Below are 17788 nucleotides of genomic sequence, written 5' to 3'. Positions count from 1 at the left end.
TTGCTTGAATTGTGGCTTTCTGTAAAGTTGGCATACAGAAAAAGGTAGGTCTCTGAGTGAAAGTCTAAATCATTTGTGGTGAACGTTTAAAGGGATTCCCAAACATCCCTACCGGTTGTACGCACACACACACACACACACACAGCAGATCATGCCTGTCCCATACTAGGACTGTCGTACCACGGAATCATGGGTGCTGAGAGCAGTGAGCCACTCTCTTTATCAGAACGTCAGAGGAGGAGAGAAGTGAGTGATGAAAAGAGATAGAGAGCTGAGATGTCAGCTAGCTGACGGAGGGAGGGAGGGAGAGGTGCCTCCATATTTGAGGGAGAACATCAAACAAAAACCATCAGTGGATACAACACGCTGAAGGCAGAAGTTAAGAGAAAGAAGAAGAACATGATTGGGAACCAGCCTGAGCCTCAGGTATGAACTATAGAGATGTTATGCGAACTTTGCATCATTAGAAAATAGTAACTTTGGAAATAAATTACTTTGGATTAACCATAAACATATTTTAACTGTTTGAGTCTTGGCAATTACTTTCATAGTCCCAGATAAAGAAAGTACATGAGCTGGACTACTGTAATATTACAGCCAACATCAAACCCATCAACATTACATTTAATTGTAGACAGATTTAAATAGCATTGAGAATTAAAATGCAAACGTAGATGGGACTGAAGAAAAGGGAACTAAAAAAAGAAACATACCTTTCTTTGTCGCAATACAGGCCCAGCTCCAGTTCCAGCTTCTTCCCCAGCCACAGTTTCAGCTCCAGGTCCTCTCTGAACCCCAGCCCAGCCCCCAGGCCCAGGTCCTCTCTGAACCCCAGGCCCAGCCCCAGGCTCAGGCCCTCTCTGAACCCCAGCCCAGCCCCCAGGCTCAGCCCCAGGCCCAGCCACAGACTGTTCCCCAGCCTGAAGAGGAAGTGAAAACCAGGGTGTTCTCCAGACTCCTCCTCTTCCTCTTGGGGTCCTCCCTCTGCGTCTCGGTTTTGGGCCTGGCCTATTACTCCCATCAGAACCTCGCAGCAGTTGGCACAGAGGTCAAAAAGGCAGATAACCCTAACCCTAACCCAGGTACGCAAACACACAGACACAGGGACACACAAACTGTAAACACTTACCCCCCACAACACCCTTCCTTTTCTCTTTCAGCCGTGTTCCCATGCCTGACCCCTGCTTGCCAGGAGGCCTCTGCTCGTCTTGCCCTGTCCGTTGACCCTTTCACCCAGCCTTGTGACTACTTCCTGTTCACCTGTGGGTCGGACGGGTCCTCTCTAACCAACAGAGGGAGACAGAGAGGCAAGGGGCTCCCTCCACGCCTGCAGGTTGAGAGAAAGAGGGATGTAGATGCTGGCAGGCAAGGGAGAGGACGGAAGGAGAGACAGACTGACAGAGAAGAGGAAGAGGTGACTGACAGAATGCTGGACAGACAGACTGCTCTGCTGCAGTCACTGAAGGCCATTCTGGGTATTTACCTAATCTATATTGTGATTTGCTATTCACACAGTCAAAATACAGAGGATTGTGTTCGGACTGTGACTAATCAGATGAGTCTTTACATTTTATTTGACACTTTTGACTCCTTTTCAGAGGTGGAGGATCTGTCTGGACCTGCCAGCCCAGCGGTGCAGAAGGCCCGGGGGTTTTATCGCTCCTGTATGGAGAAGGGACCCACTGAGAGCGCCGGAGCAGAACCCTTTCTCAGACTCATCCAGAAGGTGACACTGCAGAGCAGGGTTGGCCTCTGGATAGGCCTGAACACCCCCCCCCCCCCTTTAACACGTTTTGATGTGTGTTCCTGTGCAGAGTTCCATGTTTTATTGCCCTCCCTCCATTCTCCCATCCCTCTTTCCTCAGCTCGGTGGGTGGGCGGTGTCGGGTGCGTGGAATCAGACCGACTTTAACTCCACGCTCTCTCTGTTGATGAGGGACTATGCCACCTTCCCGTTCTTTAACCTCTATGTAGGCAAGGACCCCAACGACGTAGATCCAAGGAGCAACAAGAAATACATACAGGTCAGAGGCAGGGACAAAGACACCGTTTCCTCACGGTGGTATTACATAATGTGTGAAATAGTAGTGATGTAACCAGGTTTATTTGGGGTGGGTTACAGTGACAACATTAGCGAAATAACAACAGTGGTTAACCCTTGTGTTATCTTCGGGTCATTCCGACCCATCAGTCATTGTGACCCACCGTCGTATTGCGACAAATTTACCTCATACAAAAACAAAGTGAAGCATTTTCTTTTAACTGATGGGCTGTCTCAGACCCCCCACATTGCAAAGGTTAAAAGAAAATTATTTTTATTTGTTTTTGTATTGGGTAAAATTGGGTAAACACAACGATGGTTCGTTATGAACCTTTGGGTCATGTGACCCGAAGGCAGCACAAGGGTTAAAAGCTATTTGTTTATCAGATTGACCAGCCTGATTTCCAGATTCCCATCGTATGGAGCAATGAGAAGCAAAAGTCAAAAGCGAACACTCAGGTGACTGAAGGATCACGCTAGCAGCACACGAGACAGAAGTACAAGTCCTCGATCCTGACATTCAACGCCATCCCAGATACTTAAGTTTCTCCTCAACTCCCCCCCCCCCACCCCCCCCCTTCCCCCAGACCTTGCGTCCGTTCCTAGCATCGTGTGAGAAGTACCTGGCTCTGCTGGGCTCCGCCCCCATCAGCAACAGTCTCCATGTGGGCCTGTTCATCTCTCTGTCCTCGGAGCTCGCGGTAACCGCTGCCCCTCTACACCACCGCCTGCAGCTGGGGCTGCTGTACCAGCGCAAGACCATCAGAGAGCTGCAGGTACACACACACACACACTCTTCTGGTTTACCTGCATCCATTGTCACTCATTCCTATTTGTTCCTCTTTCTCATTCACACAGACCTTGGCCCCTGCTATCGATTGGCTGGGCTGTCTGCAGGCTGCCTTCCATCCACACCCAGTCAGCCAATTGGATCAAGTCTTACTGCACAACCTCCCTTACATCATTCAAATGTCTCGCATCATTGGCAAATGGCTCAACAAACATGAACTGAGCGCCAGGTAAGTCTGATAATAAACTGTCTGGAAGCTATTCATCCTTAATGAATAGCTACACTGTGTTAACTACCTCCGCTACATATTAAAGTAACTGTTAACATCTCTTGTTTTTCCTCTGTCTTTTGTTTCAGCGGCCCTATTCACACCTACATGATCCTGTCTCTGCTGCAGACTTTCATACCTGCCCTGGACTCCAGGTTTTCTGAGACGGACAGGAAGTTCTCATCGGCTCAAGGGTACACTGAGAAGGTTAGAAGAAGAACGTTACTTTGTTTTGTCGATAGAGTTGTGGCAGAATTTTGTAGTACTCACATTTTGTATTGAAGTGGTTGGGTTGTTGGATTAAGGATTTGTTTACATTCTGGTGACCTGAAGCAGAAACTCCCTCGCTGGAAGCAGTGTGTTTTGGAGACAGAGAAAGGCTTTGACACTGTGCTCACATGCCTTCTTCACAAGACGACCGTTCACAAAGAAGTGAGGGTGGCACACTTACTCATTTTTTTTTATGGGCATGAGCTTTCCTAGTCTGAGTGACAAAATGTGTTTATACAGATGGAGGAGATGACTGAGAATATATTTTCCTCCTTGAAGTCCAAACTGGCAGATCTCAAATGGAGGGATGAGGAATCTCACCAGTCGGTTGTAAATAAGGTAAAACCAATATTTAACTTAATGTCAGTTTCTAGTAGTAAAATAAAATGTAAGAAGAAATGTAAATATTTTTGTCTGTCCAGGTTTGGTCTTTAACTCCAAGATTGTCATCTAAAGGAGCCATCCTCCATGACACAGAACTAGACCAAATGTTCTCAAAGGTAGACTAACATACCAGCGGTCATCTTCTAACAGCCTGTCACTTGTTGATGTGATACTGATCTCTCTGTTACTTCCAGGTGACGATCAGGGAACATGACTACTTCTCCAACTATGTCCAGTCCCTCTCCCTTCAGCAGAAGAAACGCATCGATCTCTTCTCCGAGACAGAGGAAAATAAGTGAGTAATCTTTCCTTTGTCTTTGCAGAGTTTGTAGAGGGTGGTGGCATCATTAAGGATCTGAGAACGTGAGTGGTATTCTCACAACACGTATCTGAAATTATTCTAGACCAATTTGTTCATAATGATCTCTCTATCTTCTTCCTCCTCCAGTTTGTCAATCACTTTATTTATCTCTGGGGAGGATCTGGTATTTCCCATAGGACTGTTTGTACCACCTCTCTTCCACCCTACGTATCCCCCAGCTGTTAACTACGGGGTTTTAGGTTCTTTGATTGCCAAAGACATCCTTCACCTCCTTCTGCCAGACAGTAAGGACAACAGTCACCATTCCTTCCATCATCATCAATACACATTCATCAACTCAATTCATATAGCTCTGGAAAACATGGAGACCGCTGCACCTTTTTTCTTTCATTTAAAAAAAGTACCTTTCTGTTCCTCACTCAAAATGGTCCTTCTCAACTTTTAAATAAACGAAAGAAAAGGTGTAGTGGTCTGGATTTTTTTCTCTCCAGAGCTGTCAACTGTGCGCATGTGCATGCTGTGTTATATTTACAGTCCATTCTCAGAGTGAGACCGTTCAGACAGTGGGGGAGTGTGTGTGGGAGCATTACGTCAGAGTGACACAGGGCGCGGGGAGAGTGGGCGCTTTCTCGCTATCCTCAGCGCAACGGCAGGAGATGTGGGTGCAGTACTCCGCCCTGCAGGTGGCGCTGCAGGTCAGTTTTAAGGACTTCCGTTTTATGACCTCCTTTTGTGGTCTCTTTCCTTAAAATCAACCTGCGTGAGCATTATAAATACACTGACATGTCCGCCCCTCCCACCCCCGTCTCAATCTCCATCTTGTTGTAAGGCTTATCATCTAAATCTGAAGCAGCGACCTGATGATTCATCTCTATCGGGTCTTTCGCACACTCACCTGTTTCTCACCTCATTCACTCAGGTAAATAACAACCATGTCTAATCATGACAACCATAGTTTTTCGTCATCTTTCAACTGGATACGAAACTTTGGTCAAATATCACATTACCCTTTAATTAATAAATACTTGTTGATGTATTGAATAGGCTAAGTATAAATGCTTATCGATGATGATTTCTTGTTTCCATCATCTTTCAGATTAACTGTGACTCCGACCCCTATCGTGAGTTCATGCCTTTTGAGCCTTCCTTCCTGGTGACGGTTTTATGTACAAACTCTGAACTCTGCCCAACGACCATGACCTGCCCCGACAAACCACAACAGAATTTAACAAACACCTGCTGAGGTGACTAGCAAAGACATTGAAAGACTATGCCTACAATGTTACAGAGCTTCAAGTTCCAATGAAGTGCGCCCGTCAAGTGGCTACAGTGGCCGCTGAGGAGTTTGTGGTCAAGCCTGTTGCTCATATGGATAGTTATGGTAACCTACGATCTCATGAAACGCATAGGTCACCTATGCAGACTATGCACAGAATGTCGATTGAAGCAAATCAGTGACATAATGTTTTGAATTTGAAAAGGCATTGAATACTTAATAGGCCTATTGAAATTTAAACACCATCGAATATGTTGGTTTTCAATTCACCTATTTAAAATTGAAATATACATTTATTTATATGTAAAAAACAGAATTTGATCAAAAATTCAAGGTTCGGAAATTCCGGTTGCTCAAATTGGAATGGTGAAATTCAGATCCCAAATATTCGAACAAAAGAAATTGGAGCCGAATTAATTCGATAATTTTGAAAGGAAAACAACAGCAAAAAAAAGCCGTTTAAGTAAAATGTAGATATTTGTGCAAATTTGTAGTTGTGTGTTTCTTTTTTGCCAAAAATAAAGTAGCCTACAAAAACATTGATTCATTGTTGTTAATGCGTGTATTTGAGGGTTGTGATTCCGACCGAAATTGAACGTAACGCTAAATAATGTTGCAATTTCAAGCTAGTAGGCCTAGCTAACACACATTGTTGTTTCACTTTCTGAGCGAAAACGTTACAGCTAACTTGCAAACCTTCTCGAACAGACGTTGGCAGTTAGAATTTCCAAAAAATAACAATTCTAATTTAATTAGCTCGAATAAAACGTGAACATGCCTCAGTTGTAGCTAGCTGTAAGTTACAATAACTAGACTAGCTAGGCTACATTGATATCATTTAGTTTACTTTAAATTATTGTAGGAGCACTATAGAGGCAGGTCAGGGATTAGTTCCGAATACTCCTTAGGCCTACTGACTTGATTTTCTGTCTTTTTTTTTAATCAATCTCAGAAGGATTGAAGAAATGCCGAAAGAGAAAAATAGAACGAATGGGAAAAAGAGAGTAAATATTAAATTGAAGGAAACAATAATCCATCCAAGGAAACACAAAGTTAAACCCAAACAAAAGCCGGCAAAACAAAAGGTCAACACCCCGGCTAAACCACAGGTGAAAAGTTCCGTTAAATCACCTTTGTTGGCAAAGCAACCAAAGACAAAATCTCCAGGCGGTCGAGGCCTAGGGAAGGCAGGAGCTCGACGGTTGGGTCAGTTACTGAAACGTGCAATTCAAGAGAAGACAAATGTCACAGGAAAAGAAAAACAGCCGTTGCCATGTAAGTATTGTTACTGTAGAAGAGCTACAGTACTGTATTGTACTAACGTTAGTACAGTACTGTTAGCTAGTGTAACCGGCCATTGTTTCATGTTTAAGCTAGAGCTAGCTTAATGTTTTCAGATTCTACTTACTGTAGCCAGCTATCAGATAAGCTACATTAGATGCAATTTGGAGTTCTTATGAGTTCATGAATATTTCATAATAAACTAAATATATCATTACCCTGCACGTAGCAACTCCAGTCCGGCTTTTCAAGTACCAGGTACAGGCTGAACCGAGTGAAGCCAAGACAGGATCAGGTTTGCCCAGGGTCTCGCAACTGATACTTCGGGTGGTCTCTCAGTGTAAGCACCGCGGGGGTATCTCCATGGTGGAGCTCAAGCACGCCTTGGCAGCTGGTGGTTACGATGTCAGCAAGAACAACACCCGTGTTAACTTAGCAGTGAAGGGTCTGGTGAGGAAAGAGACTCTGGTGCAGACCACAGGAACTGGAGCATCAGGTTCATTCAAGCTCAACAAAAAGGTAGAGACCAAATCAATACTTTTTTGGGTAATAATTTGATTGACATATTACAGCTGAGAAATTAGCAATTTTACCCAAAGTATGAAATGTGCATTTTAGAAGTTTTAACAAATGTTTACCGTTTTCTAGAAATTGTCAGGGGAAAAGAATGTGAAAAGAGCCACAAGACTTAAAACAGGCGCCAAGTCTGCAGGTGAGAAAGGAACCTTGAAACCAAAAGGACAGGCTGCAAGACCAGGTGCTAAAACAGGCAAACCAGCAGGGAAGTCACCCAAACCAGCAAGGAAGTCACCTAAACCAGCAAGGAAGTCACCTAAACCAGCAGGGAAGTCACCCAAACCAGCTAGGAAGTCACCTAAACCAGCAAGGAAGTCACCTAAACCAGCAGGGAAGTCACCTAAACCAGCAGGGAAGTCACCTAAACTAGCAGGGAAGGGAACCAAGTCAAGCATATAATAAAGCAAATCACAGAAGACAGCGATAAAGATGGTGAAAAGACATATCAAGGCGCTTACAAAAGCACCACAACACCCAGAGAAACAGAGTACAACAACCAAGTGAAGCAATTCCTTATGGAGTTGGACTGACAATACAGACCTCTGGTAGATTTTAGATTGGTAGATAAACTATTTTAACATCACATGGTACAAGTTTTTCATCATACCGTTGTCCTTGCCATAATAGTGTGTAATTATATTTTACATGTATATACTATGGTGTATATTTCATTAAATGTTTTATGAAGTGAAATGTGACTTTTTGTAACACAGCTCAAGACATTTTTATTTCAAGGATCACAAATCAATCAGATTTATCAACCTTATCATACATGCAGTTTATTATTACTGTATATCCAAGACCTGCTAAATAAAAAATGGCAATTCAGTATAAGATGTTTATATTCACCATTGTCTTATTAAATGTATTTGCTCAAACAGCACAGTTCCAACCAGTAACAAAAAAAATAGTACTTCTTCACACAAGTCAGTTGCACCATTCATACATATCCTTGCCTCACAGAACATAAGAGCTGAGGCAGACAGTCTGTACTGTATTTCTGGCCAACCTCTTCCTCATCGATTAAAGTCCATGTATTTGCTGTGTCCTCTGGAGCAGCAGTTTGGTAGCATCACAACACACCCCATACCTCCTCAAAGGCAGAGCACATCTTGGCACAGGTCAGTGCAGCAGAGAGGGGGTAGTTACTAATGGAAACGGTCTTCTCAGTGTAATCCACATTCACCTGAGTGAGAGAACGAGGAGGTAAATGTGAACCAGTTTACACAAACAGAGGACACTCGCCTGCGTGGACTAGAGGAAGGTTGCCTCCAGGAAATTTGTCAAAGGTAGTTCTCCATGTATAATATTGGACTTCTATTATCAATAGAAGCTCATTTCTAAAACTAAGCTTGGAACTTCCAGCAGAAAGTTACGTTGAACAAAACTTACAGCTCCGTGTGCAAACGCCCCCACAACCACAGTAGCAGGCCCCTCCTGAGGCACCACGGTCCTGGGGCACACAGCCTCCCCAGAGGAGAAGGAGGTGCAGATTCTTGGACATCCAGCGGGCAGGTGGTCCGATACGGGGTTCCTGATCAGCTTCAGCAGGCGCTGGGGGCCGTCAGCTGCCCTCACGCTCAACTTGTGCAGAAGTTGGACTAGAAGGGGTAGAAGAAGAGATGAAGTGAGAGATGGAAGTGAAAGTAATGACTGGATAGATCCAACGACAGAGGTTTTAGCTTTGTGCCCTGTCCCTGAAGCCTACTTTCTCCCATCGAGCCCTGATATATGCTGGAAATGAACAAGACACAGGGCCACTATTCTTACCCATGAGGCCACAGAAGCGGGGGAAGGTTCGAGGAATGCGAGTCTGTGGGTTAATCTCTACCAGGGCGTTTCTCTCTGTATGGATGTAGACTTGCAGCAGGCCTGCTCTGTTTAGCGGGCTGTCCATTAGCATCAGCAAACACTGGCGGAGTGCAAGAACGACACATTAGATCGAAAATGGAGTCAATTAACAGGAGTCTTTAAAGCTCTTTGAGAACATACCTGATGCGTGATATCAGGTCTAATCTTTCCGGGATCCCTCCCACTTTTAATGATCATGCTCTTGTGTTGATCACAATTTAGAAGCTCGAAAGTTTTCCCAACCTGTGAGCAAAGAACATTAACAGAGGAAGTAGTTTATTTACTGCTCGTGTGTCATGCTCGACAGCAAACCATTTTTTCCCCAGAGGGAAATAGAGGCTAGCTACCAAGCAACTTGTTTACACTACTGAAGAACATTCTGAATGCATTCGATTCCGAACTTCATACCTTCACAGTCTCAAGCGTTGCCCCCTCTAGAACAACTACTAGCCGCCTCTCAGTCATGCGATCGTGAAGGCTGCGAAGATGTTTGGCTGGTTTTGGTTCATATTCGTCTAAATGTTCAAAACCACGTTTGTTACTCATACTGTCAGCCATGCTTGCGAAATGGATGGACGCAGGATTACTGCGTGGCACTGAAGTTCGTAGTACTGCGTAGGCTGAAGCATGGGCTGAGGCATAGGGTTGAGGTAGCATGTCGTAGATCTTAAGCGCCGGAAGTTTGTTACCAAATTTGCAGAGGATCAACGTGTTGAGAGGAACCCCACATGTGCGAACGGTGTATCTGCGTCTATTGATAAAATAAAAGTAGACTAATATCTAAAGGGTGAGTGGTGTGATTATTTGTGTACCGTAGCTGTTTGTACGTGAATTTGAATGCATTTTATTGGTGACATACAAACCGACTGACTACACCATTTAAATTATGTTTAGCTAGCACGCTAAAGGTAGCTAACACTACTTTTAAGGTTTAACTTGCTATTAAACCTTTAAAATAACGTTAATTACAATTAACAGGATATTTATTCCTCGAGCATTACTTTTAAGTTATTATGCATTATGAAGCCACATGTACAGTGATTTTGAAGACCTCGTGGACAGCTTTAAATGCTGCCAGCTTTGATGGACCAAACAACTGCGTTTACCAGTTTAGAATGGTAAACAACTGCCCCTACTAAAAAGTTTAAATTGTTAAGTGTTGTCATCCATCTTTTCTCCAGGGTACATTTTCAGCCATCTGTCATGGGGAGAAAGTTGGATCCCACCAAATGGGTGAAGCGGGGACCAGGACGCAAGTCTAGGAAGCAGAAGGGGGCTGAGACGGAGCTGTCCAAGTTTCTTCCTGAGGGTGAAAATGACATTCTGTTACTCTTCGTAATTATGTATTATGTAAATCCAGTGTCTACCGCTTATGCTATACTGAGAATGTCCACTGTTGTACAACCTGGATTTTTCTTTTTATTGATTCATGAGGTTTGTGTTTTCATTTACAGAGGAGACCACACCAAAGCGACAGTCGAGCAGGTCTAGGAAACGGTAAGGATGCAGCATGTATTAGATCGTAGATTTATTTGTCATGTTCGTCTCACAACATGTCTAACAATATGAACAATTCTTGGTCTTTAACTTGTTTTCCCTATTATTTTTATAGTGCTGTGAAGAGAACTCAAGTAGCCAAAAAGCCTGTAAAAGATGTCAAAGAAGAAGAGGTGGTGAAAAAAGGTAAATGGAGATGCATGGATCATCCATTTCTGAGTATGAACAAGACAGCCTTCCATTCTGTACTCGGCTGTCAGTGACTGAACACTCTATTGCTCTTTCTCTCATCACCAGGATTCACAGATGAAAACAGCAAGTGGCTGAAACCTGCCACCAAAAAACGCAAGCTTGAGGAAGAAGAGGAAGACAGCGATAGCCAATGGGAGCAGGAGGAGGATGAAGATGAGGTAGAAGAGAAGACGGGACAGAAGGGGGCAAAAAAAGGCTTGGCGGTGGAGGAGGAAGATGATGATGACGATGATGAGATGGTAGATGATTACGGTGCCGTGGATGACAGCAGTGAGGGCGACGGCGCCGGGGAAGCAGACAGCGATGGAGAGGAGGTATGTTACGTTAAATAAGTAGTTATACCCAAGGTCTCCCTGAACATCTGTCCTCTGTTCCTTACTTATCTTTTTTTTTTCCCATCCTCCCTCCATCAGCTGCTTCCCATTGAGCGGGCAGCCAGGAAGCAGAAGAAATTGGAAGAAGTCATGGCCGACGAGAGTGATGAGGATGAGGATGAAGAGGGGAAGGCCGGTGAAGATATGGATGAGGAGGACACCGTACAGATCAACATGGATGACATGGACAAATTCACATTACCTGGAGCAGAGGAGACTGAAAAAGAGGGTAAGATTATACTTTGAGCTCAGCCTTTTACTGCAGACCCAATAGATTGCAAGTTCAGATCCCTTTCTGTGCATTTCTTTGGGTAAACGCATGTGCTAAATGATTGTAATTCATAAATGTATGATAGCTTAGATCAGTGTTGATATAAACTGTCACAGAGGTGCATCTGTACAATCAGCGATTCCTACATGTGTTAAGCCTAGTCACTCTCTAGTGTGACTGCAGTCATTACTAACCACTGATTCTCTGTGTAGCCGTTTTGCCTTTGGATTTACAAACGATCCACCAGAGAATCAAGGACAACGTGGACGTCCTGACTCACTTCACCACCAAGAGGGAGGAGGGGAAGGACCGGTCGGAGTACATCTCCCTCCTCAAAAAGGATCTCTGCATGTACTACAGTTACAACAACTTCCTCATCGAGAAACTGATGGACATATTCCCATTGTCAGAGGTGTGTGTTTTATTAGTGCTCACTTCCTCTCTAAAAGGAGGACTTTATACTGCTTTTAATAACATTATATTAAAGCTTTTATTTCATGCTTTTCTGGTTGTCAAATAGCTGTTGTAGTAATCTGTTTTGATTTGTTCTGCTTCTTTGTAGCTGATTGATTTTCTAGAGGCCAATGAAATTCAGAGACCCATCACCATTAGGACAAACACACTCAAAACAAGAAGAAGGGACTTGGCCCAGGTAACCACTTCTACCTTTTGTTGGAGAGCGACTGCATGTGCGTATACAGCAGAACATCATCCGTTTGGCAGACTTGAGTCATCCATGTTTGTCCCCATCAGGCCTTGATCAACCGAGGAGTGAATCTGGATCCTTTGGGGAAATGGTCCAAAGTAGGCCTGGTCATCTTTGATTCTGGAGTACCTATAGGTGAATATCAGCGGTGTAATTTAGCAAGTGTGTGTGTGTGTACTGGGTCAGTGGTGTGTCTATCTGGGTGTACCATTCCCTCTTCCCTTCTCACCTTCTCTCTTGTATCGCGTGTGTCCACCTCAGGTGCAACACCAGAGTACCTGGCTGGTCATTACATGCTGCAGGGAGCCTCCAGTTTTCTACCCGTCATGACTCTTGCTCCCCAGGAAGGGGAGACTGTGCTTGACATGAGCTCTGCTCCAGGAGGCAAAACCACATATATGGGTGAGTTCCACCGTGCCTCCGCGTAGAACAGCCTATCTCTTATCACGCATGCTGTGTACTCATGTACTAGTGTTGTGTGTCTGCCTCCTGTAGCCCAGCTGATGAGGAACACCGGGGTGATCGTGGCCAATGATGCCAACGCTGACCGACTGAAGAGTGTGGTGGGCAACATTCACCGTCTGGGCGTCACCAACTCTGTCGTCTGTAACTACGACGGCAGGCAGTTCCCAAAGGTGCGTGGAGACTCACGACTTCAGGAGCAAACTGGGAGATGAAACTTGTTTTTGTAGGTTGACACCGGTCGAGCGGTTGCTAATTTCTTGTAAATATGTTTTTCCCCAGGTCATGGGAGGTTTTGACAGAGTACTTCTCGATGCCCCTTGTTCCGGAACAGGAGTCATCTCCAAAGACCCTGCAGTGAAGACCAGCAAGGTACAAGTCCTACGACATCACGACACATACGTCGTCATCATCATACATGGTTTGAACTGGGTCTAACATATCTCCTGTTTGCGTCTTGTCAGGATGAGTCTGACATCCTTCGTCTAGCCCACCTTCAGAAGGAGCTGCTCCTGTCTGCTATCGACTCGGTCAACTCAGACTCGCCTACTGGAGGCTACCTGGTGTACTGCACATGCTCAATCTTGGTTAGTGACCTCTTCAGTAACCAACCCTGGACCTGTAATGGTGGGGTTAGGCACAGTGCATATAAATATGAGCTGATTGATTAAAACGATATGTCTTACTAGGTGGAGGAGAATGAGTGGGTAGTGGACTATGCCCTGAAGAAAAGAAATGTGAAGCTAGTTCCAACTGGACTTGACTTTGGCAAAGAAGGCTTCACCAGGTAACGGGGGCCCTAAAAAACAACAACACTATTTGTGTTTGAGTTCATGGCTGTTCTGCCGACTCCCTCCCTACGTTTTATTAATGGTTATATGTTGTTTAGGTTCAAAGAACGCCGGTTCCATCCTTCCCTCCGTCTCTCACGACGATTCTACCCTCACTCGCAAAATATGGACGGTTTCTTTGTTGCCAAGCTGAAGAAGTTCTCAAACACGGTTCCAACCACTTTAACCGGAAAAGGTAGAGCAGTAACTTATGACTTCTACTTTTCAGTTTTATTAAAGGTAACATATATATAGTACAAATCTATAATATTGTGCATTTAAAAATTATCCCAGACACAGAAGAAGAGACCGAACCTGCTCAGTCTACTGAAGTTACTACGGCTGTTGAGGGGGAACCGTCCAATTCAGCGGTCAAAGTCAAGACCAAGAAGTCTGCTCCAGGGAAGACAGGGGTACCCCAGAAGCCCCAGGCTAACGGCAAACCGGCCAAAGCTGTTGGCAAGCAAGTCCCAGGGCCCCTCAAAAAGAAAGCCAAGAAGAACGATAGTCCAGGTGGACCAAAAAAAGCAAAGATGGACGGAGAGACTGTGAAGGAGGTCAAGAAGACAGGGGGAGAAGCGGAGAAAAAAGATGGGAGCCGGTTTGAGAAAAAAGGAGCCAAAAAGAGGAAATCCCCTTTGAAGAAAAAGAACAGAATCGGGAAAAATAAATTTAACAAGTTGAAGAAATTGCTGAAACATGACGATTGACAATGAACATGTATACAAAGTTGTTGACTGAGATTGAACAGCTTGAAAATTACAAGTTGATGTGAGATCTGTTCGCATGGTTGTGTTCAGTAGATCCAGTCTACAGAATGTTCTGTAATGGAAGAAAATGTATTTCATACTCTGTCCAATGGATTCTGAATGTGGTCCTGCTGTCAAGGGCATGCCAGCGATATCAATGATCAGATGAACGTCAGTGATTTAAGAAGACTTAACTGCAGTGGGTCTTCTGAACTGTAATGACCCTTGTAATACCAGTCATAATTGTATTCTTCCTCAATGTTTTTTTTCTTTTTTCAGAAGGTGATATTTTGTTTTTTGTCTGCCTTTGAAAGACATGGATGTTACAAGTCTTATAAATAATCTGGGAGTCAAAATAAATTCTGAATTGTCTTGACATTTCTATCTATGCTTTCACTGGGATAATGTAATGCTTCACTGTCAGTGTAGTCCTATTAAAAAACCTTTATTTGTCGATAAGTAGAATGTCAAACGTGTGTATGCGTAACAGTTTAGAACTGATTAAAACAGAAGAAACCACCACTAAAGAACAACATCCCTCCTCACCGGAAGTTGGATTGTTTACGTCTTCCAAAATGGCGGCGGGAATGTATTTGGAACACTATCTGGACAGTGAGTTATTTTTCAATTTGATAGAGATATGAATATATAGAGGATGGCGTTCACTTCTAAAACCTAATTGTTTGCGGTACATCCTCCAGACGCTTGATTGGCACATTGCAACGAGAATGCACAAATCGTATGGGTCTAACATGGCGTTGGCAAGCTGTGGCGCTAGCATTAGTCAACTAGTCAGCTACAGCAGTCAACATTCAGATAGACTAAATTACAAAAAGCTTACGCAGCTAGACTTAAAATATTTTGGAAACTACCAGCATGTTCTCACATGACGATGGAAGTATACGTAGCCGAGAGAATTCCGTCAATAATCTAATGTCATCTATTTCTTCCTAATACATACTGACTATCTTTTATTAACGTTCACCATATTTTCCTTCTTCCCAGGCATAGAGAATTTGCCGTTTGAATTGCAAAGAAACTTCAACTTAATGAGAGATCTTGATCAACGCACAGAAGGTGAGAAACGACAAGCTTGTGTTTGTATAGACATAACATCTTCAAGCAATCGCATGGTAATGTTGAACATTACCATAACACCAGAGTGGCTCAATAACGCGTGCATTAAAAGACAATCGTGTCCCCATTATCATCATCATCATCCAGGTCTATACACTGACAAATGGCCTGCTGATGGTCGCACAATTTAGGGCTGTGTGTGTGGGGGTGTCTCCTCTGCAGATCTGAAGGGGCAGATTGACAATCTGGCGAAAGAGTACACTTCCAACGCTAGGACTCTCTCCTCAGAGCAGAAGCTCTCCATCCTGAGGCAGATCCAGCAATCATTCAGCAAAAGCAAAGAGTTTGGAGATGATAAAGTGCAACTGGCCATGCAAACATATGAAATGGTGAGCACAAGCTAAAATTCCTGACAGTCCACCCCTCTAAACTTTGCAGGTGCCAGTGAAGGTTTCTCACCTGCTTTGCTTTACCTCAGGTGGACAAACACATCAGGCGACTGGACACAGATCTGGCTCGGTTTGAGGCAGATCTGAAGGAGAAGCAGATCGAGAGCACGGATTATGACTCTGCCTCCAGTAAGGGCAAGAAAAGTACGTGTCAGTGTTCGGCGGTCGTAGGAAACATTTACATTTAGTCATTTTGCAGACGCTCTTATCCAGAGCGACTTACAGTAAATACAGGGACATTCCCCAGAGGCAAGTACAGTGAAGTGCCTTGCCCAAGGACACAACATAATTTTTCTCGGCCGGGAATCGAACTGGCAACCTTCTGATTACTAGCCTGATTCCCTAACCGCTCAGCCATCTGACTAACGCAAGAGACGTTTTGTTTTCACATTCTAGGCGACTCCAGGGTACAGAAAGAGAAGGTGGCTAAAACGCGGTCTAAAGTGAAGAGTTCGGATGAAGACGGTAGTCCGAAGAGTGTGCAGAAGAAAGTCAAACTCCTCCAGCCGTGAGTTTTATCGTATTGCTTCCGATCTCACCCCGTTTAGATCATCTTAACACCGTGATTTGCATGTCCTCGCGTGGTGAGGTGAACTCATTCTTCTTCTCTGTTTTCATTCTTCTCTGTTTTCATTCTTCTTCTCTGGTTTCTTCATCCCATTGTCAGAGGGGAGTTCAGCACTCCTGCTGCCAGCTTCGGGAATGTCCACCCATCTGATGTTCTGGACATGCCCGTTGACCCCAACGAACCCACCTACTGCCTGTGTCACCAAGTGTCCTATGGAGAGATGATAGGCTGTGACAATACAGATGTAAGTGTCTTCGGATATTTCCCTTCAGTGTCATGTGGTGTAAATAGACCTGTCTGTACAGTCGTATAGTGAGGGGGAGGCGTCGTTTGGTTGATTGAGTTTTGATTGTCCCTGCAGTGTTCTATTGAGTGGTTCCACTTTGCTTGCGTAGGCCTGACGACCAAACCAAGAGGAAAATGGTGAGAGAATCAACTTATGTTAAATAAGTGAATTATATCTAGGGAGACGAAGGAGGTTAGAGTAGATAAAATAAAAAAAATTCATTACGAGGTCCTGAAAACATTATGACTTTAGATCTTATAAAAATAAGACACTGGTACTTAAGTGTGACATTGGTACCCTCTTCCTTTTTAATCTTTTCCCACATAGGTATTGTCCTCGCTGCACCCAAGACAGAAAGAGAAAATAAGACCAATCAAAACAGGTCAGACAACTTTGGCCATCTGGGAAAGGATGAGATAAAAGTAGTCCTTTTTAACTTTTTGGATAGTATGGAATACTGTATCATCACCTGTCTGTATACCAAGCTTGGTTTTCTCTTTTATTACCATTGCCTTATGCAGTTTGTGTAGGGTCTAGTGTTTATAGTGCGATTTAAATTATGATAGAAACTAGACTTATTGTGTGTAATGACAGATAATTTCTTCTTACATATATCTATATATCTATATGCATATATATTTTTACATTACTTTGAGTGAGCAAGAAAGACAAAATGTTGCATATTATTTCACCTTCTTAGTTTCCTTTATCCTACTGCAATATGCTTTACACTGAATTTGACTGAGTTTAAATGTTTTTTTTTTGTAGATTGGACCATAGGTTACTATATGCTTCAATTGGGTTGAGATTCTTTTAGTGGTGTATATTCCATTATTTTGTCTAGAAGAGTAAATAAAGGCCGGAGTGTCATGTTTACAGTATTAATGTAGATTGGTTTGATGATCGTGTGATAGTAGGTTTGCCTGGATTGAAAGTGAGAAAATGTGTTTCAAGTGAAAATGTTACAGTAGCTGAAACGTGGATAAAGTGTTTTTTTTATTTTTTAATACAGCTACTACCTCAAACTTCTGTCTTTGGTCTGTCTTTTTGGACCAGTGCAACACTGATAGATTGTAGCAGGACCAATCAAACAAGAGCAAGCATTTTCTGAAAGAATATTATCATGCTTATTTTGGGTATCTGCTTTTAACATAATTTAGCTTTTTTGTTCTACAACAAGGTGGCAACCATAGACCGCAGAACATTAA

At 43.6% G+C, this 17788-nt stretch overlaps 5 protein-coding genes across 5 annotated transcripts; 4 read left to right on the top strand and 1 right to left on the bottom strand.

Annotated features, from left to right (window-relative positions):
• Positions 1-307: 307 nt before the first annotated feature.
• Positions 308-5894, top strand: kel (Kell metallo-endopeptidase (Kell blood group)). Its single transcript, XM_062465774.1, has 17 exons — positions 308-426; positions 734-1082; positions 1161-1475; positions 1599-1726; positions 1866-2024; positions 2429-2500; positions 2629-2817; positions 2900-3060; positions 3189-3306; positions 3433-3531; positions 3610-3708; positions 3792-3869; positions 3948-4048; positions 4202-4359; positions 4610-4770; positions 4905-4994; positions 5172-5894. Exons 1-17 carry the CDS (start codon positions 400-402, stop codon positions 5316-5318), a joined length of 2451 nt encoding a protein of 816 aa, XP_062321758.1. The 5' UTR covers positions 308-399; the 3' UTR covers positions 5319-5894.
• On the top strand, positions 5189-7799 carry LOC134023615 (histone H1-like). The gene is made up of 4 exons (XM_062465885.1): positions 5189-5319; positions 6304-6626; positions 6862-7151; positions 7281-7799. Exons 2-4 carry the CDS (start codon positions 6317-6319, stop codon positions 7605-7607), a joined length of 927 nt encoding a protein of 308 aa, XP_062321869.1. The 5' UTR covers positions 5189-5319; positions 6304-6316; the 3' UTR covers positions 7608-7799.
• A 233-nt stretch (positions 7800-8032) lies between these two features.
• On the bottom strand, positions 8033-9677 carry emg1 (EMG1 N1-specific pseudouridine methyltransferase). The gene is made up of 5 exons (XM_062465900.1): positions 9468-9677; positions 9201-9302; positions 8979-9120; positions 8601-8809; positions 8033-8394 (listed from the first exon to the last, which is right to left on the bottom strand). Exons 1-5 carry the CDS (start codon positions 9615-9617, stop codon positions 8281-8283), a joined length of 717 nt encoding a protein of 238 aa, XP_062321884.1. The 5' UTR covers positions 9618-9677; the 3' UTR covers positions 8033-8280.
• Positions 9678-9745: 68 nt separating this feature from the next.
• On the top strand, positions 9746-14578 carry nop2 (NOP2 nucleolar protein homolog (yeast)). Its single transcript, XM_062465775.1, has 16 exons — positions 9746-9846; positions 10241-10368; positions 10514-10556; positions 10672-10742; positions 10854-11122; positions 11222-11411; positions 11666-11865; positions 12016-12105; positions 12207-12294; positions 12421-12561; positions 12655-12794; positions 12904-12993; positions 13086-13208; positions 13311-13408; positions 13511-13647; positions 13746-14578. Exons 2-16 carry the CDS (start codon positions 10263-10265, stop codon positions 14159-14161), a joined length of 2202 nt encoding a protein of 733 aa, XP_062321759.1. The 5' UTR covers positions 9746-9846; positions 10241-10262; the 3' UTR covers positions 14162-14578.
• A 132-nt stretch (positions 14579-14710) lies between these two features.
• LOC134023625 (inhibitor of growth protein 4-like) lies at positions 14711-17605 on the top strand. Its single transcript, XM_062465898.1, has 8 exons — positions 14711-14812; positions 15206-15277; positions 15500-15666; positions 15756-15870; positions 16123-16234; positions 16394-16538; positions 16656-16717; positions 16908-17605. Exons 1-8 carry the CDS (start codon positions 14776-14778, stop codon positions 16945-16947), a joined length of 750 nt encoding a protein of 249 aa, XP_062321882.1. The 5' UTR covers positions 14711-14775; the 3' UTR covers positions 16948-17605.
• Positions 17606-17788: the final 183 nt, after the last annotated feature.

The sequence above is a fragment of the Osmerus eperlanus genome, chromosome 7 (assembly GCF_963692335.1).
Source record: "Osmerus eperlanus chromosome 7, fOsmEpe2.1, whole genome shotgun sequence".
Classification (NCBI taxonomy): domain Eukaryota; kingdom Metazoa; phylum Chordata; class Actinopteri; order Osmeriformes; family Osmeridae; genus Osmerus; species Osmerus eperlanus.
This window is presented reverse-complemented; position numbering and strand designations above follow the sequence as displayed.